Consider the following 27,638-nt stretch of genomic DNA (forward strand, 5'->3'; position numbering starts at 1 on the left):
TACTCAAAAATTAATTAAGACTTAAAATTTGATGTTATAAACATTTAAATGGATACCAAATTATATACGGCCTTACTAATAAAAGTTCTTTAGCGAATGTTTAGATAAAAAAATTGATTTCTCATTCGATAGGAGAAAACACGTCAACGCTAAAGTAATAATCGCCTAAACAATAATTATTGGTAGATATGTTAGTGTTTAAGAAAAATCATGGCCAATTCATTATCTATCGTATATTAAGTGTTTAATGCTATCGAATATATAAATATGATTATATAAAAATATATTTTAATAAAAGTTTTTACAATTTATGACTTAGTAGACTGACTCATATGGCTTATAATTGTTTAAGCATTTATTTCTAAAAAGGTTCCTAGATAGTGATCTGCTAAACTAAAAATGATCTAATTAATATTTTTTACTGTTTTTTTTATTGGTTATTCATACACTAGTCATGATATATATATAAGGGGACAGTATATGCAATAGCTATGTAATTTCTATGATGTATTTGCGTTTACTGTCCCAGAAGGTGTTAACATTTATATATTGAGTGCAAAATATTATGCTTATGATTTGTCAATAACATAAAACTAATATAACTATAATGTCCAATTTATAATATGATTATATTATTATTTTTCTTATGTAAGCACAAATGATCTATGATAAATCTGTTTTTAAATTGTATTGTTATAATATTTACTTACAAAAAGCAACAATATGGTTGTAACATGTAAAGCTACATGTTGTAATTTTTTAATGTTTTTTTTTTCTAATATTTTGTGATATATTAAGTTATTTTGTTAAGTTTTTCAGTATTGTGCTGAAATTGAAGTTCATTTTTCTATGTAGTATCTATTGTATTAGTTGTTATGACATTTTTATATTATTACTCTTATTAAACATATTCGTTTGCACTTTGTTTTGATACTAATATTATATACTCTGTAAAATGTTTGTATAGGCCTTTAATTTTTTAATTATCCAAATGCTAGTTTTATAATTATGATGCTTATTGAAAAAATATTTAATTTTTTTTTTAACTTATTACTAATATTATTTATTTTAAATGAAATAAATATAAATGTGTTTGCAACTTGAGAGTTACTAAAGAAACTTATATGTTAATACATATTAACGACACAAAAGATACCAGATTTAAGTAATTTTATTTATTAATATGATACTAGTAATATAAAATAATGTATCTTCTTTTAATAAGTGATGCTTATTTGTCAAGATATATAGAAATAGGATTGTCAATCTTAGACGAACTAATAACAATATTATTTGTAATAAAATAGACAGAGCAAGATAATCTGTTCCTTTCGACGAGTTTATTTTAAGAAAAAAAATTGAGATGTCGATTATTTTTATGCACACACTTATGTTCTTCAATATTAATTATAAATGTTTATAAATGTCAATGTAACATCTTACTGTAATAAATATACGTCTACTAAATTAAATGTTTATATTATACATAGAAAACATTTTTATTTTCATATCATAATCAATGTTAATTATATATAAGCTTCGCGCCGAGCATAGGACTTAATTAACTAACAAAAAAAATGAGACAGGCATTGCAAAAGATACTACAATAAATATTAAATATACAATAAATCGGTTGTTGTACAAAAAAGTATAAATATTTTTAACTTGAAGTAAATACTGTAAGTATTCTTTATATAACACCTATTTGCTGAATCCAATATATGTTATACTTTAGGTGATATTGAAACTACTTAATTAAAAGTGCAACTTTTTATTGGTTAAAAATCGATTAAAGAAAGTCAAACTCATAAAGGCTTATTTACTGCAGATTTCTGAGTACAAACAGATAAATCAGCTTGGTGAAGTGTTAGGTCAGCAAAGCTGTCTTCTTGATGAGATAACAGAGACTTTTTCATAGCATTCATTTCTCTGTGGTCATGTTTAATTACAACTGGTTTTGGTAAGGAAGAAGCTACTCTTTTAGCCCATGGGCTCTCTGGCAGCTTCTCTTTGTCAGGAATTGTTATCTGAAACATATATTTATTATAAGTTTATAAAAAAAGCAATACAGAACATTACAGGATTTTAATCGTTATAAAAATAGTTGATCTTGGTTTCATAAGTTTGATTATGCAGATTTTTCTTTATTCTGAATAGATTCCTTCATTTTTAAATACATGTGATTTTATATTTTTCATACACAAAATGAATTATAATATAAAACCTCATTGATGCAATTTACCAATCATGCTAAGGATTAATTTAGGTCCTATGTAGGCTATACCAATAGTGACTTCAGAAACCTATTGTAAAATTTTAAAAACAAGCCGATTATTTGTTTTATGAACAAAACACTTAGCATAACAAAGAGTAGTAATTGTAGTCTGGTAGGCAAATTACTTAGGGCTGTTTATTGATTGATGTAAATGAATTCCTACTGATATAAACAGGTTTCCTCAAGATGTTCTTCTATAGTACCAAGTGTCAGGTAAATAGAAATTTGTGTTTTTAGAACCTTAGACTAAAATAATTTGTTTCATTAAATCACAAACTAAATACTATTGAATAAATTATTTTACCATTTTAGTTTTTTTAGCACTTCTATAGGCAAGTGAGGGTAGCAAGACATTTTCTTTATTGCCTAATTTACTATCACTTGTGTTTTTTACTAATTTAGGAATAGAAGAGCAACCAGGTAAGGGTCTTTTTGGATGCACATCCCTCAATAGTGGAACTTGTGGACCATTCTTGATATAAGACGCTACAGGACTAGTGATATGTTGATAAGGGTTTATTTTGCCAGGTGTTTTCTTTGTAGAGGACAGTTGATACTTTTTAGATGATAAGGGATTCTTTGGAGTTTTAAATATTTCTTTAGAACATTTTGTTTCAACAAATGGTGTTGAAATACTTTCAGTCTTTACACCTTGAACATATTTCTGTAAGTTACAGGAATTTTTTAAAGGTGTTTTATATAACCTTTCAACTTCTAAATCGGTTTTTGTTTTAGATTCAATACTTTTATTTTCTGGTTCTGTACTCATGATTTCCCTTTCATTTTTTTCACTTACATTTTCATTTTTTATTTCAACATCATCATTTTCTTTTATTGAACTTGTAATTATTTCTGGAATGTTAAGATTTTGTTCCTTTTCTGTTCCGATAATATTTTTTTCGGCTTTGTTATTTTCATTATCGTTCAAATGTGCATTATTTAAAATATATTCTACGACTTCTAAAGTATTATCTAATACATTATTGACATTAGGCTTTGGCGATGTACACATTTCAGTTACCATTTCTTCTAGTTTTAAAAAACTATCATCTGTAGATTTAACATCCCAGTCTGTAGGAGCCATTGGAGTAGAGTTTGCATTTGAATAACAATCGAGAACTGCATCAGCATTTCTTACAGAATATATGTCGGGCTCAGAATGCGTCTCGATTACACTAATGCTATCGTCGTTTACAAATTGATCGCTTTCAGCACACCTTTAATAAAGTAATAATTAGAATTAAACGGTTTTGAGCCAATTGATTCAGAGCCAAACATTTAAAACAACAAATAATATCGTGGTAAGGATAAATACTTACGAAAAAGTTTGACGAAAATTATTAAATAAAATATGTTTCTTCACTTCTTTTAAAGATAATTTTCCAAAAAATACTTCATCATCACTAAGATTTTCATCTACTGAGCACATAGCCATCGTGTTAATAATACTGTTGCATTAAAATACTAATAACGACATTTAAAATTGTTCCATATATTTTGTATAATGTACAACGGACTTTATTTTCATAATTCAAATTTGAAGTTCTTGTAATGTCAAGGATTTTTTTTCTTTTCAGAAAAGACAAACGTATTACACCATACAGCTTCTATAATATTTTTTATCTAGTTTTTAAAATGGTTATAACTATTATATCAAAAGTTCCAAATACAGTTTAAATGTGATAAATATTATCACGATTTATAAAATTAAATAAAGAAATTTTAACATTATATAAAATATAAGTTTTATTTTTGATGATAACAACAATATTAAGAATACATCCATAGGTTCGCTTAATAAATTAAAATTACTGACCCATTTTTTTACTACTATTATATTTCTGATAACGTATTAACACATTGGGCAAAAACAGATCAACACTAGTTTGTTTATATTTAAAAGTTGTATTTTTTTGTGTAGAAAGCGTTCGAAATCCAGGTGCAGATTATTAAATAAAAAAATACGCTGATCAGCAAACCCACGATCCCTCTTTTTATGTGCTTGTTGCTTTATTCGGGCTATTTGTAAAGGTTGCCAATGTTCAGTAATTATGAATTATGAAAAAACCGGTAAAAATCAGTTAGACATATTAAAACAAATGTTATTTTAATTTCTTTAATAACTCTGCAGCTTCCTTATTAGCGCGGTGATCATCATCAGATTTTGCAGGGTAACTTGCAGCTAATTTGAGATAATACTTTGCTTGGTCTTCTTTTTTGAGTTTTAAATAACAACAGCCAAGTCTTAGAAGATTAACACTGTAGAATCTTGGCTGGGCTGCCTCAGCTCTTAAATAATACTCAAGAGCATCTTCATATGTAGAATAAGGCAATGGTGCAAAAACTGCATCTGCCGTTTTTCTTTGATACCATGGTAATTCACTTATTTGAAAACACCATTCACCTAGCATATGCAAGAGACTAGCATCATTTGGATTTAGAGTGACAGCAAGCTGAAAAAATAATTAGAGCCATTTATCTACTGTTATTATAACAACATAACAAAATGGATGACAGTTTTAAAGCCATGTAGCAAATATTCAACAGGACTCCATAACTTCACAGAGCTTAAAATATTAAAAAATACCAGCACACCATATAATTATAGCAAAAACAATGTATAATCCAATTAAAACATAGTTTTGTGTGCAAAATTAGCTCTAGATAGAATAGACATTTTAGATTATAGACACTAATTAAGCACATAAAAACTAAGTAGTGCGGTTTCCACGTATATACATAATTACATGGGCACTGAATAGTTACTAAGTATATGTCATCTTCTTTATAAAATTAATGACTTATAAATATGTATCGACTCACATCCATGTGTTTCTTCACATTTTCAAGTTGTTCTATTTTTTCCTGGATACCTTCATTCGAGCTTTTGGCATCTAATATAAGAGCATACCATTTTTGAACAGCAAAATTATCAGGATTTGTTTCTAATTCTTCAACTAATAGATTATAGGCTTGTAAAATTAATTCATTTTTTATTTTTTTGTTATATTTAGAATTCTTGGCCATATTGTATAAGGCACGACAAATACGCCATTTGATTTCTACATCATTTTGAATCTGTAGCAGATAATAACATGAATATAGATCTTCATATTATACATACAATAAAATTCTTAGCACATAATATGTACATACTCTTTTTTTATTGTGGAATAATAGCAAAGGGAACTAATAGAATTAGTTTATTGTTGTCATTATTCATTTAGTTTATTTTAAAAGGAATAAGTTGAACATTTCACCTTATATTTTATAAGCATATTGTAACTTTCTTCATATTTCCCCGTTTCAAACATTTTGTCAGCTATTTCTGTCACGGACGGAATTAAGGTTACTTCTTTAATAGCATTTAAATTGTTCTTGCTTACACTTGTAGGCCATAAGAACCAGAAGCCAGAGAATATTTGGGTTACTTTAACTGTCTTATTAAATAATTTCATCTGAAATTATATTAAAAAATTAGGGGATGTATAAAAAAAAGTATTTTAAATTAATTAGTAGAGGAAGAGATGATTGGTTCTAAAATAATTAATATTTTCTTTTTATTACTTTTGTATATAATTATTTGTATTAATCACCTGCGATAATTTGAATACTTTATTTTGAAACTCCCTAAAAAGGTAGGTCTTGGGTTGAAAAATCTTTTTGTAAATTTTCATCATAATTTCAAGTTTTATTTACACTGTTGACATTCATTTACATCAAAATGTTCATCAAAAAAACAATTTAATTTCTGAAAATTAACTTAAAATAGACAAATAAATTACAGATTTACAATACAAAGATATTTTAAAATTGATCCATAGAAAATAGGTTTTGTTTCTTGAATCGGAAGTTTTTAATGTTTAAGCCTCTATCATATATTAATGGTTTTGTTTATTTTTATTTGAACTTTGAAGTTTAAACGGCAAGGCTAAGCAGATACCGAAACATCTGTTTTTCTAAACTTCATAGGTAGTTAATTTTTGAACTATAGTCACTGTAGTCTCATAATCTGTCAATTTTGTGTCAGTGCTACCAACAAAGAAGAAGAAGCTTTAAGCTTCAAAATTATATTTATTGCATTATTTTATGATTTTTTGTTTTGATTTGGTCTCCATATTATTCGTTACTAATCAGTATCTAATGTAGTAGACATACAGTTTTATTTGATAATCAAATATATTTTTTAATTTTGACCTCTTGAAAGGAATAATTGTTTTATATTTTGACTGGAAAATGTACAATAGATTCAATTAAATACTGTTCAATATTCAAAAACACATTCAAATCTTGAAGTGACATAATTAATATGAATAGTTTATTAACTGAATTATGGTAACGGAATAATATTAGAAGTACAAAAGTCTACTGGCTAAATATAAGCCTGCAGATCCTGAGGTCCTAGGTTATTAGGTTTTTCTGTCGATGTTTATACTGTGTACATTCCCATGCCTCGGAAAGCACTTAAAGCCGTTGATCCTGCGCCTGAATTCTTTCCGTTCGTGTCGAATTGCCGTACCATCGGATTATGAGAGTGAAGCCGCCGTGATCGAAATCGGTCTGTGTCCTACAGATCATCATTTCGATTTATATTAAGCTTTCATAATTATGAAAATTAGGAAATTTCTAACATACATTGTCTTTATAGTGTGCTTGTTGCGCATATTAGAAAATAATTATATAAGCGCAGTGGTCACCGATGTTGACAGAAAATTGTAGACCCCATCGTTTATTAAGAAAAATAATCTAAAACTGTTATCACCATAATATTACAATAGCTATAATTTATAAATACTTATTATTAATTTTATAAATTACTTATTTAAAAAATACTATAAACGATTATTCTAAAAATATTTATTATGTGTGTATTTTATAAATAAGAAATGAATTATAAGCAATTGTGGTAAAAACATGTGTTAAAAACATTACTTATTTACGGGATTACTTATTTTTATACTGATTTCATTATATTTCTTTATATCTTAGCGTTAAGTATAGAGTCACTATTTTTTATTATAAATAAATGTATTGAAAATATATGTATTTAATTATATATCTTATATAATTAAATCATCATTCATCAATATTTTATAAAGTATTCGTATATAAAAAATACATAATATTAGTATTGCTAGGATCTGATGTTTTATTATTTTTCATAATGGCAATAATTTAAAAAAATCAATTTTTACCCGGTCCAAGGGCGGGTGTTACTGTTGACAGTTCAGTAAAGTGAGGTGCAGTTGAAATTGGTGTAAGACATGTTATTAATCTAAATAACATCTTCAGTATTGTTATCATTATGCAGAGATCAGGTAATTACAAATTTGTACATAAAAAATATATTTCTGAAATCTATATATCTCCTTAATGATTCGCGCCAATTACTTTTATGCATTTTAAGTTTAAATGTATAATTTCGTTATAGTTGTGTTTTTATTATCATAATGCGGAATATTATTTTACCGAGAAGCGTTAATTTGTTATTACAAAATCAAAGATGTACATACTTTATAAGCAAGAGAGTTATCATATGAAATAAAGTTCCTTAAATGGGGCTTCTATGAAGAAAACAAAAATAGGACTTGGGTGATATATAATTAAAAATTTAATTTTTTTAATTCCTTTATTAAAAGAGTCTCTTTATCTTATGCTAGTAGTGTCGATTGAGCATATGCATGATTATATAATAATATTAATAAATCTATTAATGATAACATATATGATTAAATATAATAATAATGCTTATTACAGTTTTACTTTTGATTATTTTATTTCAACGTTTTTGTATTTTCAATTTATAAAATACAATAAAAACAGCTAAGCCATATATTTATATTTAAAATCCTAGGTCATATTTAGCTGAATAAGATTTTGTATACAGCTTGCAATTTTTAATAAGTCATTATTATATAGCTATAATTTTGAAATATTGGAGAGATTAGTTCATATTTGGACTCATGATAGGTATTAATAATATAATTATTTGAATGATGAAATGTATGATATTTCATTCGTTAAGATTTTCATTAGTCATCCTATGATAACATTTATTAAATTTAATAAAACTTCCTAAAGATTGTTTTATAAAACTTGTATATGTTTACAGCATATTTTATTACATGCAAAATATATATTCTATGTCCAATCTATTGAAAGTCGTCTATTTTGACACCTAATATTCATATAAACTACTGACTAAAGTCATGGACACTTTTATTTAAAAAAAATGTATGCCTCAATTATTACTGCAAATAGCACACACGGTCTGTGTATTTACCCTTCTATCTCTAATTTGTTTCAATTATTTTAAAGAATTGCGTCCTGAAAATTAATTTATTTAATGCCCATATTAAACATATGTATACAATAGACCTTTTTTTTAAAATAGAGTTCAAAATGCAAAAGCGCTCATGTAATATTTTTATAAGTTATAAAACAGTTTAATACAAATATTTTCAGTGCCTAAAAGAGCGGTTGGCAGTTCATTCTTTCATCAATTAAAGAATACCATTAAGTTCACTATTTATACTATTTCATTATTATAAAACAATAATATTTTTGTTTTTTAATTTTAAATGTTGGTGGAAATCAATAAAATTAATGTTCATTCTGAATCAATCTACATCTAATATAGTGCATATTTGTATTAGATAATAAGCTGAGATGGCCCTGTGGTTAGAGAGGGTGAATGTTAACCGATGATCCCACTAACCCGGGCAAGCACCACTGAATTTTCATGTGCTTAATTTGTGTTTCGTTTCATCTCATGCTTAACGGTGAAGGAAAACATCGTGAGGAAACCTGCATGTGTCTAATTTCATTGAAATTATGCCACATGTGTATTCTACCAACCTGCATTGGAGCAGCGTGGTAGAATAAGCTCCAATACCTTCTCCTCAAAAGGGAGAGGCCTTAGCCCAGCAGTGGGACATTAACAGGCTGTTACTGTATGTATTAGATATATTTTTGAATCTTTTAAATGTTTCTCAAAAATTAGAAACAATTATTTTCATAACTTTTAGCCCATTATTAGCACTTCATGAGGAAAAGAAATAACTATCTATTTCAAATTACTTAATATTATATATTACTATGTAGTACAGGGGTTATTCTATTACCAACCATGACTTGTATTGAAGTGCTCCTATTTTACTAATAGATTTTGAGCTGGAGTTATTATAGGTGTAAAGCATATTCATTTGTCAAAACAATAACAAGTATGTACCATGCTCTATCACTCAAGACAATGTCGGTATCTAGGACCTTGCATACCCTCAATCAGGTTCCGGCAAATAGATATATATAATAATTCTCTTAAGAGATTTAGAAAAACAATGTTGTATAATTTATACTTATTTATCATGAGTGTGATACTGATTGACTGACAAGTGTCTTGTGCACATAGACATTGTAAGAAAAGGTTTATACTTTTGTGTATGTGTGTGTGTCTGAGTTGTAACTTTGTTTCTATACAATATACAAACAAACTTAACCAATGTATATCTTACTTAAATTTGTTTTGATTCAAACATCTAATGACTTTACAACCTTTGTAGTCCATTTGCATGTATTTAAATGAGGTAGACCATTTATGGTATATTTATGTATCCACTATTACTATAGTAAGTATTATATATGTCTTACTATCTATAAAATTTTTTTTTATTAAAAAACATCAACAATTGGTATTACGGTTCTCGACAAAACAATTGCAGTTTTGTTGAGAATTAATTGAAATCACAAAAAGTATTTCTTAATTGCAATCACAGACAATTGGAAACAATTTGTATTGTCGTTAATATAATTGATGTGATGTCGAACTGATCAATTCCGTATCCTGATAATTATTCCATTAATCCAGACGATATTAATTTTTTTAAATTAAAAGATTAAAGATAATCCAGACGATTAAATGTAATCGTATCTTACGATTGTAAAATTAAAATAAATAAATGGAAAAAAAATTAAAAAACTAGATTTACGACAATACAAATTGTTTCCAATTGTCTGTGATTGCAATTAAGAAATACTTTTTGTGATTTCAATTAATTCTCAACAAAACTGCAATTGTTTTGTCGAGAACCGTAATACCAATTGTTGATGTTTTTTAATAAAAAATTAGGTTTCAAAAATGTTCTTTGTAAATATTTACTTATTTATTACTCGTCTAACTTTGGTACTATGGTATCATTGTTTGGTGATCATAGAGCGTATAGTGTCTTACTATATAACTAAAGCGGGTCTCTCTTGCGGAACCTGACCGTCATAACACGCCACAAACGTCCTGTCACTGTAATCAACACCCATCCTTACAGTTATACTTCATGTTACATGAAGCGATGGCTTTGAAGGGATTTAAAGTAATTTTTAATTTTGTGGAGAGCAACGATGGAAGAGCACCACCTTACCTTTCGATGTTTATCTCCGTTAAATAAGTAAGAAAAATATGTTTCGGAATTTGTGGTGTTTATCATTAATCGTAATGTTGCTTAAACTCTTTTTATGAAGTTGTTAAAAATGTATACCATTATAAAGGTATAGAAATATATTTTTTTATATATTATATTGAGATTAATCCACAATATTATATAAGATTGAAAACACCTTAAGTTTCACACACGACATATTGGCATATTATTATCTTTGGATTTGTAAGTAAGCAAAACCCTATTAAAATTTACTATCTAAATTCTTCTAATTTGACATAAGTATGGTCATTTCTGTATATGGCAATGCCCTATCTGTTACTCGTTTTTTTAATATAACATGAGTTATAGAGGTGTGCAGTTTTGCTGTTTTTTTTTTTAATATTATTTTTTATATAATCTTTGGGATGAGATGCATTTGTTATTGTTGTTGCATTCTATTATCTAATTATTTAATTGTAAGCATAGCATTTTCTTTATATTTTTATGTGAATATGTCTAACTTGAAATAATACTCAATATTGCTTAACTCGACGCTTAGCAGCAGCATAACAATGGAGAGGGTGTCGTCACCCCAAAATATGGGGGATGACCCTTCACGAGCCCATCTTATTGAATGAAAAAAAATATTTGATTTAAAAAAGTTTTGATACTAAATTTATTTGCAGTGATTCGAGAGAATATCAACGTGAACTATATTAATATAGGCCTTGTTTACAAGTAGCAGTATGGGTTCGAAGTCCGCATTAAATTAATACATCAGTTTACGATCATGTTATCATGCATTTGAGGTACTTTATAACAATTAACTTTTATTGCATTGTTTTGCAAAAAAGGTTTGATATACGACACAAATAACTAAAAAAAAACAAGGAATTAAAATCTAATCCTCCTTTGTACTTATTTTTAAAATGGATAATTCAAGGATATTTAAAATATATTAAAAGTAATCTATTTTTTCTTTGTCGTAAGATTTTACATTGAGTGTAATTTGTTTAAATTTGAATTTGGGTGGTCGGTTTGCTCTCCTGTCATGGCTACTGTGACGTTACGAAATCTTTCAAGTTGCAAATTCTCTACGCGTATTGAAATAACTTTGAGTGCAAATGCATGTGCGACCGGCGCGGGCGTCACTCATTGCTAAGTTACCGTGGACGTGTGCGCATACGTCTCTCCGACGTACACCGTGTACTTGTCTTGCACACGTAAACATATTAGTGACAGTTTAGCGCGGCTCATCCTAATATTCTAACACTCGGCTATAGTAAACAACTGACGGTAGTATTGAGGACGACAGATAATTTGCTTACTAATCAGAAACGACGAATGAGTTTTTAGTGACATTTGTGGTCGTGTAAGTGTATTGTAATATGATCAAATGTTTTGTTATCAAAGCTTGAATAATACTGGAAAATAACTGCAATTATGGAAACATTGGATAACCATCTGAGCTCTCGTAAGAACTTCTTTAAATTTTATTTACCATTTAAAATATGTGTATTAAAATGTGACTTTTGCTAAATTTATGTTTTTAAAATGTGATTGTGTTAAAACAAACAAAAATATTTCTGATTCAACTTTTACTAGTAATTTTAAATGTGTTATGATATATCAAAGGTTCGAAATGTCGGTTAGGCAAAGAAGAATCTGAGAGTTTTGATTGACAAGCAATTCAATAGTTACTCTTAATTAAAAAAAATATAAAATATTTTTTATTTATAATAACTACGCAGGTTAACTCTTAAACAAAAGTTAGGGCAACATTCCAAAATTAAAAATATCTTTACTGTTCGCTCGTCATTTGTTTTGTTTTGGTACCAAATATTTACAATATAATCAACAATGAAAGAATCTGAATTTAAAAACAATGGTTGCATAGACGTTTCATTGACTCACAGAACCTTGCCTGGAGTTTTTGTATCAAGTGTTCGTTGGTATTATGTTGCCATTCCATAATTTATAATGTAGGAGTATACTGTGTTAGTAATCAATCGTTGTTAATGGAAGTAAGATATTTGAGTACAGAGAGTCTCGAAGACGTAGGTATCTGTTGTCTTCCCTGTATAGGTAGGTTTCAATACAATCTCATATCAAGTGCCAACGATTATATATTTGTAAGATGTCTTATAGTTTTTTCGTTTTTGTTTCATGTGCTGTCTAATCAACACGACGAATAGCGGTAAGTATTTTTTTTAATAACAGTAATCATTCAAGCAGCAAAAATTAAAAAAATAGGCTATGGTAACGGAATAGTTAGGCGGTGCAGGCAAATTATAAAGTATTAATTTGAATATGTAATAAAATGATATCGAAAAGGAATTATTAGGTCGACGAGGCCGTTTGTCCATTCCACACGTATCGCACGCGTCGTTTGAATTACGAGTAGGAATTCGCGACCGCTATTCGGCCGAATATGTTCGTCAGACGTCGGGCGCATCAGGCACCGTGACACAAATATCATTCCCCATGGTCATCCATTGGTTTAAGTTTCAACGATGCATGTATATACAAAACCGATAGTGACGAATGTGTCGATATCAACGTCTATTGTTCCAGTACGCGAAAACGTAATCGCTGAGTGGACGCTGTTTTGTAAAATTACTATTAATAATTATATTTTAGTTTGTAAAATCCGTGATTATTATTGTTATATTTGACATTTATTATATTTTCGAAGTTCGGTGATTCTATTGTTCACATAAGTTAAGTGAAACAGCGATACCATTTTAGCCTGAAAAGGGGCAGTAAACGGTAAAGCGTTCAGAATGTTATATTCGTATCGAATACCTATTTAAGGCACATAATTAGAACGTGCATTGCGATACATATGTGCATACTTAGCACGGTTCTATGCAATTAGTGAGTCAGATAGTTGTTTGTGTTAAAAACACCATTAAATTGTTATCAGTGCTTGCTTTAAGCCGAGTGGTACTTGGCGTTGATTCACCCGACTTCATTCGTCTCTCCTCCGGATGTGATTTGTCGACGGAAAAATGTGCTATCATATTTGTTAGTAGCGCAGTGCTGTGGTCGTAACAGTTTGTTTCCTTCGTATGTAGTTAGCGGATGGGTTATGTAAATTTTTATTCGCGTGTATTCTATTGAATAAACTCGAGAGGTTTAAATATTCAAGTGATAGTGATCACGATGGCATCAGTTTCGGAATCACCGTTAAATAGATCAAGAAATAGGCCAGTGTTGTCTCGATACAAGCCAGTCAATGATAGTTCTGATCAGGTAAGCGTTTGTTATTTATACAACTATAACTGACTAAAAAATATTATTCAATAAACATGACCGAACTGTTTCTGTAAATGACTTTATCTTATCGCTAAACTAATAACGGGGTACAGTGTATGTAATATATTTGTTATTAATAGCTTATGAGGTGTGCCCGATGGTCTTCAGTAATATGGATTTTAGATAATCACGTATATTTTTAAGCAGGTTGTATTTCTGTGTTAAAATAAATCTTATTATATTGCCATCAAAAGCGAAATTTCAGTTGAATCAGTTGGGTGGAAGTCGTTTATAATTTAGTCGAAAATAAATCCCACACATATTCACAGGTGAAGTTACATAAAAGCTTGTTAATTTAATAATCGTTAATGATAATGATGATGTCAATGTCCTCGAGGCCGATTTTAACCACGACAGCCTTTCTCAAAAGAGGCCTTCCAACTGCGCAGGACATATGCGCTCTAACACAAGTGCACTCTCTAAATCCGATGTGACGGAAAATCGGACGTGGCCGCAGTACCATCGCCTGTATGTGCTTTCTAAATAATGGGGATATAAACACTGCCATTCGACTTCTTGACAGGAAACCCAATAAATTTTTAGTGCCCAGATCCGTAGATTGAATCCGGGACCTCGGAATCTATGGTCGTATAATTTAACCAATAGACCAATGAACCAAAATTAATAGTAATATATAATAATATAATAATAATAATGAGTCGTAATAAATATATACAAACTAAATACTTATACTGGATTACAGTCATTGGCATTAATAACAAAAGCTAACTGCAACTGAATTTCAGAGTTCTATGTCATTAGGGCTAATCCCTTTACTGCACGTGATAAATTATCAATCAATCAATCAACAGCCAATCGTTGTCCACTGCTGAACACAGGGCTCTCCCAAGGTGCGCCAAAGCTCCCTGTCCTCCGCCTTCCGCATCCAGTTGGTGATAAATTAACAGGCTGATAAAAGCTTGTTTTAAATAGATAGATATGAATTTATGACGTGTATACACCCACTACGAAGTTATACAAAACGTTGACGTTTAATATAATTAATGATGTTTAAATTATCCCATACAACAACACACAACACAACAAGAATGAACATATTTTTGGCGTAGGAGTAGTTGATTGAAAGGTATAAACGATGTTAAAACTTTTCTAATCGGCTCATTTTATTTCGCAATTCAATATTAGACGTTCATTGGTGCTTTTTGGTGGATACATAAGAACTATACTATTCCACAATTTGTGGAATAGTATTTTATAAATAATTTCGTGTTGCAATTACGTTCCGTAAACTATCAAGAGTTTGTTCATTTCCAACGTTGTTTTGTTTTGGTATCGAAGTCTGTTAGTTTGATGGCACGTGCCTTTTACCTAAACAACGTCTGATGTATGAACGGGGATTTCGTGGTTTACAATTGATATATCACGAACTAAGCCTTAAAATTTCGTGGAATGCATAGTGTACTTTATTAAACTAAAACTAAATATATGTATTTAATTGTAATTAAAAAAATGCCTTCTAAAATTTATGAGTAGGCATATTTGTTTGATATGCACCATAAAAATTTGTACAAATACCATTTTTTCCATGCTATGAAAATTGGTATATACATACACATTAGTGCTCGGCATCCGATATTAAGTTTGTTTCAAAGTTTGTGATGGTGGGTTGATTCCCGGCCATCATAAGGGTGGATGGGGCACACGTACGTGTTCTATTGGTGAGTTTTAATTTATTCCATTGGTCGCCTATTACGATACTCACTGATTGCGTTGGGGTGGCTCTTTTTTACATAATATATACATTTTTTGTTTTTTTTTTTCCTTACATTTACTATAAGATACGGGAGTAAGTAAGGGTACAGTTGTTTATGGTAAATTAAATAATAAATAGGATGTCAATATTAAATTATTATTTAGCGGATTTCTTAAGATGATATGTAGGTACATATAAGATGAGATATCATTATAAACTCTCTTAATTATTTTTGGTATAATGAAAATATGATACTTACCTATTAATTATAATAAATAAATTTGATCACGCTTTCCTCAAAGCTTTGTCTTTTTCTTTCAAATGACAAATCAGTATATGATAGAAAGAGACAAATCTGAGTTTAGTAAGTCCTTGTGTGTTTATTGATTGGACACGTCGCTTTGCACGTCGATTTTTCATTTTCCTCTTCAGTTCAGTGTCATCGGTAAAACCAATTCAATGTATGTATAACAGGCATTTTTGCCTTAATTTGAAATGATTTCATAATATATAACCAAAAATGTACTTTGAATAAAAAAAAATAAACAGCACTACTTATTATAAAACAAAGTCTCCAGCCGCGTCTGTCTGTCTGAACGCGATAAACTAAAAAAACTACCGAAAGGATTTTTATACGGCTTTCTTCAGTGGACGGAGTGTTCACGAGGAAGATTTCGGTGTATAATTCATTAAAATGATGTGAAAATATGTGGCTGAAATATAACGAAAAATGTTGCAGATGTCGGAAAAAATCATCTTGACTGTTGAGGTGTGCTGCGTAAATCATTCGAGTTATATGAGTTACAATATAAACGTTTAATGTAAACCATTATTCCCTTCCGACTTCAACGGCGTCCTATGCCGAGGTCCGGCCTCACAGGAGGCGTCCTTAGGATGTCCGTTTCTCTTGAGCCTCCCGTGTGGCTCCCAACATCCGGCTGAGTTCGTCTCGCCCAACCCGCTCGGCAACGCTGTAGAGGTCATTAGGGCCAACAGTAACTAGACAGTTAAAAAAAAAGACCATTATTCTGTCCGTGCAAAGCCGGTAAATATATATATATGCCTACAAAAATATCAAGCTTATATAGGTATTTTCAAACAAAAGGAAAAATAACAACTTTTGTGTCATCAATACGTATTTGTAACATTCATTAATTATATTACATAATGCTACAATGTATAAATAAATGTTGAATCCGTGTTTCCGGTTAAGGCGGCAAACATCTATGGTATATTCGATGGTCGAATGGTATATAGACGACGTTATTACTCTGTGCAGTTGTTCAACTATACTTTAATACAAAACGACTAAAAAGAAAAAAATGTATAAAAAATGACTGTTTTACGAAGAGCTTGCCAGCTATTTCAGTAAAACACTAATTAATTCATACAAGTGTACTTAACGCCCTACTTCTAACTACAGACTAACTAAAAGTTAAAATGTAGGACGCGTAAAAAATATCTATTCATCACAAACAATAATACCAACAATCCACTTTGTTTTGGTGGCGAAAAAATCCCTAACATGTTGAAATGCAAGAATTCCGAACATAACGGTGCTGGCGTGTTTAAATTTTAAGTATGCACTTCGAGCTTGCTTAAACCATTATCGTAGAACAATTCCGATGGAAAAACGAAGGAGAATTGTATTAATGAATAAGCATTTTACTAACTAACTTTATTGGGATTAATGATTGTGTATACCTATGTAGTGACAAAAGCTTTTTCTTACTAACATTATAAATGCGAAACTGTGTTCGTTTGTTTGTTACGCTTTCACGTCTTAATTACTCAATCTATCATCATGAAGTTTTTCATACACAATGGTAGAGGTACGGAAAAGGACATTGGGTACCTAACACCTCACACGGGAAACTAGTTTAAACAATAAACGATAACTTAAATTAAACTTAAAATTCTGTTTAAGCTAAGCCATATTTTGCCCCATAAAGTATGCTATTTAAATCTTCAGCTGGGATATAACGTAGCTCTGTTTGAGTAAACGTTCCGTAACGAACCATTACTAGGCGCGTGCAGGTTCACATCTTTATACAATCTTTCAACATGTTTACAGTTCAACAAACTCAAAGGTGATTAAAGAATTGATGTTACAATTTTAAAACTGTAACATTACCGAATGATCCACTTAATGTTACTTCGTAACAAATTTTTTGCACGTACATACCTATATGTCTAGTAGATACGGATAGTGACTTTCAAGGGGGAGAATCTTGAAACTGTGTCACGAATCTCAGTAGATTGAAACAGCGTGTTCTTAGAATTTCTTCCCCATCCCCCAACCTGTCCCCCCCACAGGGAGCTGTGTAGTATCCAGACGTATAACAAAAGCGGTAGATTGGATCAGTCAAAATGGTATTTAAATGTCTGTAGTTTATGATTTGAAATTTCAAGCAATTGTAGATTAATATTAGTGTTATTAAAGTTTAATATAAGTTAAGTAAACTGCAACGGTGGTTATTGTAGCTGATCAATAGAACAAAGAGTCTTATTAGGGACAATATTTTCTCATGATTCTTTTTCAATTGTACGTTTAGAAAGTTGTGGTGTAACAAAAAGGTTGTATTAAATTGCAGTTAGTTTATGCAGTTACTGGATGCTTTTAACTTTATATTGCAATGTGTGTTTTTGCAATTAATATCATACTAGTTTTCACCGGTGACTTAGACTGCGTGTTATACAAATATCGGTTTCATACAAATCCTCTTAGTAGTTTTTTTGTGAAAGAGTAACAAAAATCTATCCATATATCCTCATAAACTTTTGCGTTAATAATTTTAGTAGGACTATAATGAGACGCGGCAGATTTTGGTTGAAATTTCAAATGAGTTAATTCCATCATTAATTGCGATGTTACTAAATATAATTAATTCGTCGTGTTTTTGAAAGTGGTCGTGTTTCCGAATTTTCGAACATGTCAGTTTTACTAGTTGGTTGTTTCGGAAGTTTTTTTAAATAAATGAAAGTAATTATGAATCATCTTTTTCCATATTTTGTGGAACATGTTTCTTAATGAGTTATCTTAAAATGACATACCTTTTTAAGGACTTTACTGTACAAAAAAAAGTACTGAGCAAGGATTCTTAATGATTGAGGGCATTTAAAGTTAATGAAAAAGGTAAAAGTTATAAGACTTTTCTAAACCATACTCAACGCTTTCATGATTGAGTCTGTAAAAACGATTCGCTATTATTTTTTAAGGCTTAAATTCTTGAGTTGAATTCTAGTAACAAGAAAATTCAAAACATATTTCGACGTGAGTCGTGTTTATGTTATGGCGCAGTTTCATCTTAAGTCCAATGAAGTATGTCACATACAGTGATTTCGCTTTCGTCTGATGTAAATTGATAGGTTCGTCAATAAGGTATAACATTACAGTCTCATATAACAGACGTTTCTGGTAGGCATTTGAATACATACATACTATTTTCTTCTTTGAGATGAAACTATATCACATTCGTGGTTTATTTTAATGTACATTTTAGTTTATATTACTTTAAATATTCTACGTTTTATTGTATATTTTAAATAAATTGTTTTTTTAAAATGTATAAATAGTTAACTAGCGGCTTCGCACGGAAGGATTAAGGGTCTACAAAAATTGTCCTTCACTATAAACGTCCATAGAAAAAAAAATAGAACAGAAAAAAAAGCGGCTCGGAACCGTCGCAGGTACACGCTCGCCGATGTTTCATCACAATCGGATGAATGGCTTACGAAAGAACACATATGTTCTGAGACAAATATTCTTTTTTATTGTCGTTTCGAATAATTACGTTATTTAATAAGTTACGAACCGGTGGTAGTTTCTGGTTTGACTATCAATAAGCAAGTGTAATGCTTCAATGTTGAATAGATCATTTTGATTTTGATTGATATAAATAGAAGATAGATAGATCGACGGACTTTGGCACTGTAAGACACTATTAATTATTCCTTACACCGTCAATGCGACGGGAACCATAGGAACGAAGACGTTATGTCTCTCGTGACGAAATTATACTGGTTGACTCATTCTTACTCACCCACTCCAAACCGTCAGAACAGCAATAAGTTTATAGTTTTGCGTTTTGGCGTAAGAATAGGTTCCTTACTGATGTGTGGGTCGTTTGTACGTTTACAATGTGATATATAAACAGGCATAGAGTCAAGCAGGAAAAATCAATTGTAATAACAGTGATTTACTAGTTAATAGTTAATAGGTACATGCTATGAAAATGTTTACCGTGCACAACACTAATTGATTTTATAATTTATTTAATGGATTCGATTCTTTGATTACTTAGACTTATTGGAGCTAGAGGTCGCTATCAGATCTTAACGTAGATTTCGGTCTCACTATGGCACAAGAACATGAGATTCAAGTCAATAGTCTAAAATTAAAGCGGGTAAAACTGCAAAGCGTAAAGCCTTTTCCGAAACGCGCTGTTTTCTGGTATAAGTTTTATGTATACTGGTTTGTCATTTTTTACAGTTAGGTATTACATAAGACGTCTCTTCATTTATTATAATAGACTTAATTGTTATAGTATGCATTTTTACCTTTTTATATTCTCAAATTAATAATTAATCAAGACTATTATAATTATGTTAAAAAATAATAAGTCAAATAACGCCATCTATCGTACGATAGTCGAATCAAAATGACGTTTGTACTGTTTGCAGCGAATAGCATTCATTAGAGCTAGATGGCGCTAGACTCTGACGTAACTGTTGTTTTTTTTAACGTATAATAGCTTGTATGTAGGTCTATAACTCTTATGGTCAAGTTCTGCGTCTATTCGTCCGAATGTGACTTCCTAACCTAATAAATCTTGTTATTCTTGTGTAAAGGTCAAACAGCATTCGTTTTTCAAACGTATTTTTTTATTATAAGTTTTAATTTGCAAAATCTATCATTTTGTCTCTCTTTGACACTTAAAGTAATACATCACAGAAATTGAATTATTATACTAAAATAAGTTCATTGAAAACTTATGTATTAAAACCAAACTGACATTAACATAATAGGTATATTATATATTAATATATATCAGTGAGTGTCGTATAAGATGGGGTTTTGTCTTTTTAACCGAAACCCTCGACTTGATTTCGATCGATACTGAATCATTTCGACATTTACGGCAGCTGACCGACTATTGCTACTTTATCCACCTTATTTACCCTTACCTTTTTACCATAAAAATTGCTCATTACAATTTTTGGAAGAGGTTATGTACTCGTATATAATAAATGTAATATACCCAAAAATGCAATGTCGAACATAAATTGGCCGTGTAATGCCAATTAAGACACAGTACTTGATTCAAATTAGTAAGTCCTTCAAATTGTTGAAATTACAAGGGTAATATAACTAAGTGCACTTATGCAAGCTTTTGTTTTTTATATGTAGTTTTGATATAAAAATGTTTGTAGCCTATTCCAGTGGCAGGAGGAGTAAATGCAAATAAACAACTTAAACCTGGAATGTACATGACATCATCTCATCATGACCTATTAATAACTAATGGTGATTATTATTAATTCGTGAAAAAATGCCGTTTTGAAGTTCGGCGAAGATGATATCGGAGGTTTGGAAGTAAAATTAATGGATATACATCTTAACCGAGAACTTTATGAAGAGTTATTAGCGAATCGTATCGAAAATGTAATTTGTTTGTTTATTTATATTCCTTCTGCCATTCGAACAGGCTGTATGTTTCTAAACAAACAATATAATTTATAAGTAAATAAAATCATCAAACGATAGTCGCTTTTATTGCACAGATACATTTGTATTGTCTTACGGATTAGTTAAATTAATAAAAATATGATTTTGCAAATCTATAAAATATGTCAGGCCGTTTTTAATTAAACTATTATTTTAAAACATTTTCTAAACACAAGATGAATTATAATCACATGAACGCCCACCGAGTGTTATACAGTTATCCGGTTTTGAATCTGTGATCTTTGGTTAGGATTGTCGTGTTCTATCCACAAGACCATATCGGCTTATCAAATTTAAAATTTTACCACACCAAAAAAAAACCTTTTTCGCGCCAAAAATGTACAAATTACTTTTAGTTATACATAACATAAGATTTTATTAATTTATTATTTTATTCGAAGCAATTATAGTTTTTCTGCCATTTGGGAAACAGTTAATGTTCTCAGCAGCTCAAGGCAGATAAGTCACACCTTGTGTCGAATCACACGTAACTAATAAAATACACTTAATAATTAAGTTTATTGATTGTTAAAATGTCTCAATATAGTAATAAAGCTAAATTAAATTAATTATTATTAAAAATGTATACACGTTGAGTATTAATTTAGTCATAATTAATAATTGTTTGTTTTTCCTGAGACATTGAAAAATAATAAATCTAAACCAGGTAAGGTACCAATAAACGTACTATAAATTCGATCGGTACAGAACGAGGTGCAGTAGGGTTGTGCGGATGAAATATAGGCCTGAGGGGTCTGAACTCTGATGACGCGCATGCGCTATGGGCTACTCGGTCGATCAGGGCGACCGTGACCACACCACGCGAAGACCACGTGGCTCATGAATTGCATATAAATTCCACAGTCTAGACTTTTAGATTTCATTATATTACTTTCATCTATAATAATTGATTATTAAATAAATGAATTTTGGTATAAATATAAATCAATGATGTCATTTTTATATTAATATGTGCATGTATGTATAATGTATATATATTAAAAAACGCCAAGTGACGCGAGAGGGTAGAACTAGTTTAGCTATGGAGTGAAACAGGTTATTGAGATTTAAAAATAAATTTGTTTTTATTTTAGTTAATATTAAAAAGTTGAAGTATTTAATTGCTCACGTAAGTAAGAAAGCTTAGATTAATATCAAATTATCATAAATAACTTATTAGGTGATTTCTACTGATATTTTATTTAATGAATATTGGGACAGCGATTGTTGTATATGTTTTTTTTTATATAATTGAACAAATGATTGTTATTATATAATTGATTTTTATGGAATGCGAAAACTGTTCATTTAATTGTAATAGATGGCCTAATTGCGACTTTCAGTATCAATAATACCGTAGACGTCTTGAGTCTTGACTCAATCGGGCCATTGAACCAAACAACGTCATTTCCTTCTTTCACCAATTGGAAACCATTTGTGAAACGAATTTACAAATATTTAGCTCAAACTATTCATATATACCTATGATACTTGAAATCTTATTTATGTGTATTTTTTTTTAATCAATGAAAATTAATCACATTTAAAAATAAAAAACTGCATTCTTTGTGAAAATATTTTTGTAGTTGTCAATACGAAGGTATTAGTAGTGTCCGAGGTTTCAATCTCGTTTTTGGATGATGTCTGTTTAATACAGTTTGCCATATTGGTTTACTTATTCTACTGTTTAGAGTCGTAGCGTGAAGTTATATAGCCTTATACGCTTCCTAAATAAACGGACGATTTAACGTAAACATTATTTGAATAATCAGTTTATTATGAGATTAGCGCGTTCAACTCAAAACTCTCAAACTGTGATATAGATAGTATTTTTTTTTCACTGAATATAGTTATCGATTTAGTAAAGTAATAAGTATAATCTATTATGGCAATATTTATTGATTTCATTAATTTGTTATAAGAATCATTATTTGCAAAGTATATTCCTGAAATATACTAATTGAATGCTTCGCGAAGTCCTCGAACTCGATCTAAATACAGTCAAGCAATATGTAGGATTCGCGAAGAATTCATGAGTTGACCTTGGCAGAGATGCAGCAATGCATTTTCAACCCTCTAGTCGGGCAGTCGTGTGGCAATAATCCTGGGCTTCGTTGGGGTCGGCGGCAGTGGCGAATGGCGACGGCGTCGAGTGCGGGGCGCCGCTGTGAGCGTCCGCCCGCGCGCCTCGTCTGCAACGCGCGAGCTGTCAAACCGCCTCCGACGGGCACCCGACTCGAACGCTCCTACATATCGCACCATATCGCGATCGTTTGATTGTTCACGGCTAGTGACAGTGTGTGATTTGTTATACTCGCATGACGGACATCAATTTAAGGAGATGAACGGCAGCACGACGACGGTGAATGGTGGCGCCGTCAATGGTGGCAATGGAGCACTTAATGGAATCGGAGCTGCACCACGTACCGCGACTCTTGGAACACCTAACAGTTATGCATATACGTCCAGCGGTTCGTTACTTGGTCGTGGAGGTTCCGCTAGACCAGTGCCGCCCCCGACTCTCCCGAAATACAGTGGATCATTTAGTGCGGGGAGCAGTCTCAGTGCAACAGGACTCCGAGAGCGGGACAGGGAAGGAGCAGGTGGATCCCATAGACTGGCTAGTCTCGAGAGACTGGCTCTTCGACAGCGTATTATTGAACAAAATGCAAACAATCAGGTGGCGAGTTTGACGGCTAACAATACCTCTGGTCCCACCTCAGCTACCGTCACCCTTACCGACACAGCAACGGTAAGTCCCTTTGCTGCACATCTCGATCACCCTCCGACAGTTCCCCTAATCGAAATTAACGCACCCCTAAAAGGGAGGTGCATTATTTTAGTTCAACTTACCCTCGTGTAGTGTACATCGCGGGCTTTATCGTTTTTATAGTACTATCGATGTCCAGAAAGCAACAATTGTCTCGCCCTGTTAATTTTGTTTTTATGATTACGATACTATTAGTGTAAGTAATATATTTAATGAATAAAATTTTACTAGAAATTTGAAGCCCTTGATATATTTTTCAAACGAAATTGATTAATTAGGACCATTATATGTAATACTATTTTCTTTTATTTACGTCCGTATTAGAAATAAACGATCGATTCACACATAGAAACATAAGCCCATTAAAAATACATGCAGAAGACTTGCATGTTAAACAACGCGGTTTCTTTAAAAAAAAATGGTGTTTAGTTTTCTAAATGGTAATTTCGAATGGTAATTTCTTGTAATAAATAAATTACTTGTTACATTGTAATATGAAAAGTATGTCCTTAAATCTGAATACAATTGTTTATAAAACGTTTTAAGATCACATGAAAACATTATTAATTTAAGTTACACGCTTATTGGACGGAGAAGTGGTATTTGAATAGTGAGAACCCTTTATACTTTTGAAATGTTCTAGTACTTTATTTTTTTTTTAATTAAGAAAGTACTCGTTATATGGAATAATACTTTAGTATATTGTATAAGGATTATATACTTCAATTGATCTTACTTCGGTAATGTATTTGCGTCATCGTATACCTCGTAAGGAACATCTGTTTTCCTTTATTTCCCCAAGGATGTGACTTGTGTATTCCCACGCAAGTTCCTCATGTGATACGACTGGTCCGTGCCGCTGGAGGAGTAAGCGGGTGACTGACCCCATGTCTACAGGGTTAAAAATAACCATGAAACGGCGGCCATTCTGTTCGCATGTGTCGAATTCACTAAACAGGCATTAACTGTTTCATGGTCGAACCCTGACCTGAAAATTCGGGGTATCCTAATAAAAAGTGCGTCTCAAATTAACTTCTCGGTATTGTTGAGTTATCCTGTAAGAATAAACTCGAAACTCGCTGCAGAACACAATCATGCAATGATATAGTGATATTGATCTTAATATTTACAACATAAAAAGGATACCGCCTTAATAAAGTAGCGTACCCACCATAAGTAGGTTCTCAATATTTCACGTGCGACAGAAATAGCAATGTTGAACGAATATAATAATATTAATATTATATATATTATTAAATGTCAATATTCAATTGTTGACATTTTTAGATACGTCGTTAATAAGATGTTTGTATACAAATGTATAAACGATTTGTAAATATAATATATGACTAAGTTGTCTGAAGGATTCTTGTTATAGTTTTCTAGGAATTTATGTTATCTGTTTCATTTTATCACTTGTCATTTTGAGAATGTCTGGAAGATAACACATGAAGCGAGAGTTGTCTCTGTATTCAAATCGTACATTAATTCTATAAATATTAATTTCGCAGATGAAACGTTTTCGGAAATGCGTTTTATACGCGAAATCCGTTTCCAATAAACTTTGCGCAACTGAATTGGCTTAAGTTTTAATTTTTTCACTAACCAGCAAAAGCGGTTAGGGCACGTTCTCCTCTTGCTTAATAAATTTAAAAGTCTTAAAAATAAAAACGTTGACGATCAATTATCAACTTTCATGCTTTTATATTAAGATTCAAATTGCTTATAACATGATATGTATGTTATCTTCTTTTCATCAATCTGTCCTTGCTTTTGTGTTGCCTGGTGGGTATAAGTGTGACGGGCTCGGGATCCTTTTACATCTATACGTAGTTATAGACATAATTAACTTGTACCTGACTTAACACCAGTTCGAACACACGTGTCGATTTCTAAAATATGAAAAGGCTATAACCCTAAGCGTAAAGCTAAAAAATATAATAGGTATTATAGTGCCTAGCCGTCTCAGTGAAGTTTTCATAATAATTCATTTTAAACAATAATTCTAATCACAATTGGGAACGTAAACAAATGAAGAAAAGAATTAAATGAACGATGCGAATGAAAAATATTAATAAGTGCTGTTGTTTATATAACGTATATGGGTTAGTTATTGTATTATTCCCTCTTGGCTTTAAAGTAAACTTGCTTTAACATCTGTTGGCTTTTTTTTTTCGCCCCGTGTATCGGGACCTCGGTGGGGCGCTTGTGTGCCCAGCTAGCCAACAGCCGGTAGTGCCGGTAACTTAACCTCAAACTGATACAGACGTGAGTGTGCTTCACATTAATACAGTCTATTTGTTTGAAACACCGTACGTTTTATCGCTAAAAGAGCATTTTATTCGAAATGTAATCAAAGTAAACTAACCAATCAAGTGCTAAATTTGTTCATGATAATATATCAAGTACTTAAATATATATAATTCCTTAGATTAATCTAATTTAAAGAAGAAAACATCATGAACAGTAGATAATGTTTAAAATACTCTAAAAAATATGTGTAATAAAATAACGTGCAAGTGATGTCAGTGCAATTCGTAAAGGTTTACGTTTAAAGTTTAGCTCTTAGCGTCGTCTGTTTCGTCACAGCTTGTATGTGCTTAGAATGGCAAATCAAGCAGTTACAAAAAATACAACACACCAAACAAAACTAAACAGATGCGCTAGTAGTGTCGGTGACAGTGGAATTGATAGAACGAAAGTTGGATGGACAAGTCCTAGAGAAATATGGAGAAATTTATCGTTACGTAGAAAAGCCGAGGTAAATATGAATAAATATTTTTGATACGATTGAAAATCAAATAATGCTTAAATGGTCGTCTTGTGAAACATATTGTTCGACATTAAGATATCAACAGGGCGCGACACGTTAGCGTCAGTCCGACTCCATCGGCGCCTAGATTCTGTGTAACTTTAAATCAATCCTTAAAAGGCAATAAATACTATACTGTATGCTCGCTCGCTTGTGTGATTAAAATGACACACAACATTATTTCTTAATAACAAAAAAATTGAGAATAATATATTTGAGTTACAATGTTGACGATATAAGTTCAAAAGCTATATAACTATTGAAATATGTTCTCGTAACTGTGTTATTTCTGTGCGTAATTTATTTCGCTTACGTCCTTTAGTTTAATAAATCAATGCGTATCCATTTTCTATCCTCAGTGACTGGGTCGTTGACTTGTTCTTGTAATAAGTCACAAACGCATTTCGTGTCTCAGTTTGCGGCTTTATCTACAAGCAAATGTATCTCACGATGTCGTTTTATAGAATCTTACTTACGAGTAAATAATGAACAATAGTTTGATTATTATTGCGTTTCTTTTTACGCTTTCACAGGAAGTTTTATATCGTTATTGTTAGTAAAAAACAAAAAAGTTGCATGTCATATTAGGTTCCAATTTTAATTTTGA

General features: G+C 30.9%; 3 protein-coding genes across 6 annotated transcripts in view; 1 reads left to right on the top strand and 2 right to left on the bottom strand.

Moving 5' to 3' along the window:
* Window positions 1-1,755: 1,755 nt before the first annotated feature.
* On the bottom strand, window positions 1,756-3,787 carry LOC126771953 (uncharacterized). The gene is made up of 3 exons (XM_050492146.1): window positions 3,595-3,787; window positions 2,580-3,492; window positions 1,756-2,027 (listed from the first exon to the last, which is right to left on the bottom strand). Exons 1-3 carry the CDS (start codon window positions 3,708-3,710, stop codon window positions 1,806-1,808), a joined length of 1,251 nt encoding a protein of 416 aa, XP_050348103.1. The 5' UTR covers window positions 3,711-3,787; the 3' UTR covers window positions 1,756-1,805.
* A 493-nt stretch (window positions 3,788-4,280) lies between these two features.
* Window positions 4,281-6,058, bottom strand: LOC126772121 (regulator of microtubule dynamics protein 1-like). The gene is made up of 4 exons (XM_050492286.1): window positions 5,872-6,058; window positions 5,536-5,733; window positions 5,099-5,353; window positions 4,281-4,728 (listed from the first exon to the last, which is right to left on the bottom strand). Exons 1-4 carry the CDS (start codon window positions 5,953-5,955, stop codon window positions 4,378-4,380), a joined length of 888 nt encoding a protein of 295 aa, XP_050348243.1. The 5' UTR covers window positions 5,956-6,058; the 3' UTR covers window positions 4,281-4,377.
* Window positions 6,059-7,492: 1,434 nt separating this feature from the next.
* Window positions 7,493-27,638, top strand: part of LOC126771776 (septin-7) — a 41,012-nt gene continuing 20,866 nt past the window's right edge. Inside the window, exon 1 of one of the 4 annotated variants that reach the window (XM_050491908.1) lies at window positions 7,493-7,593. Coding sequence is in view for 3 of the 4 variants with exons in the window: in XM_050491875.1 (XP_050347832.1) it covers window positions 23,791-24,201 (411 nt within the window). In the remaining variant the exon portion in view is untranslated. Of the gene's footprint in view, window positions 7,594-13,274; window positions 13,945-23,652; window positions 24,202-26,728; window positions 26,981-27,638 lie in introns of those variants that run through there. The other 3 variants (XM_050491892.1, XM_050491875.1, XM_050491884.1) reach the window with 3 other exon arrangements.

The sequence above is a fragment of the Nymphalis io genome, chromosome 1, assembly GCF_905147045.1.
Source record: "Nymphalis io chromosome 1, ilAglIoxx1.1, whole genome shotgun sequence".
NCBI lineage: Eukaryota > Metazoa > Arthropoda > Insecta > Lepidoptera > Nymphalidae > Nymphalis > Nymphalis io.

What these genes read in the sequence shown, in the direction of transcription:
- LOC126771953 (XM_050492146.1), bottom strand. Translation starts at nt 3,710, where the DNA reads ATGGCTATGTGCTCAGTAGATGAAAATCTTAGTGATGATGAAGTATTT. An exon ending in AATTTTCGTCAAACTTTTTC is followed by an intron (nt 3,493 to 3,594) that starts GTAAGTATTTAT and finishes ACTTTATTAAAG; the next exon opens with GTGTGCTGAAAGCGATCAAT. An exon ending in GTGCTAAAAAAACTAAAATG is followed by an intron (nt 2,028 to 2,579) that starts GTAAAATAATTT and finishes TATATGTTTCAG; the next exon opens with ATAACAATTCCTGACAAAGA.
- LOC126772121 (XM_050492286.1), bottom strand. Translation starts at nt 5,955, where the DNA reads ATGATGAAAATTTACAAAAAGATTTTTCAACCCAAGACCTACCTTTTT. An exon ending in AAGTATTCAAATTATCGCAG is followed by an intron (nt 5,734 to 5,871) that starts GTGATTAATACA and finishes ATATAATTTCAG; the next exon opens with ATGAAATTATTTAATAAGAC. An exon ending in ATGTGAAGAAACACATGGAT is followed by an intron (nt 4,729 to 5,098) that starts GTGAGTCGATAC and finishes TTATTTTTTCAG; the next exon opens with CTTGCTGTCACTCTAAATCC.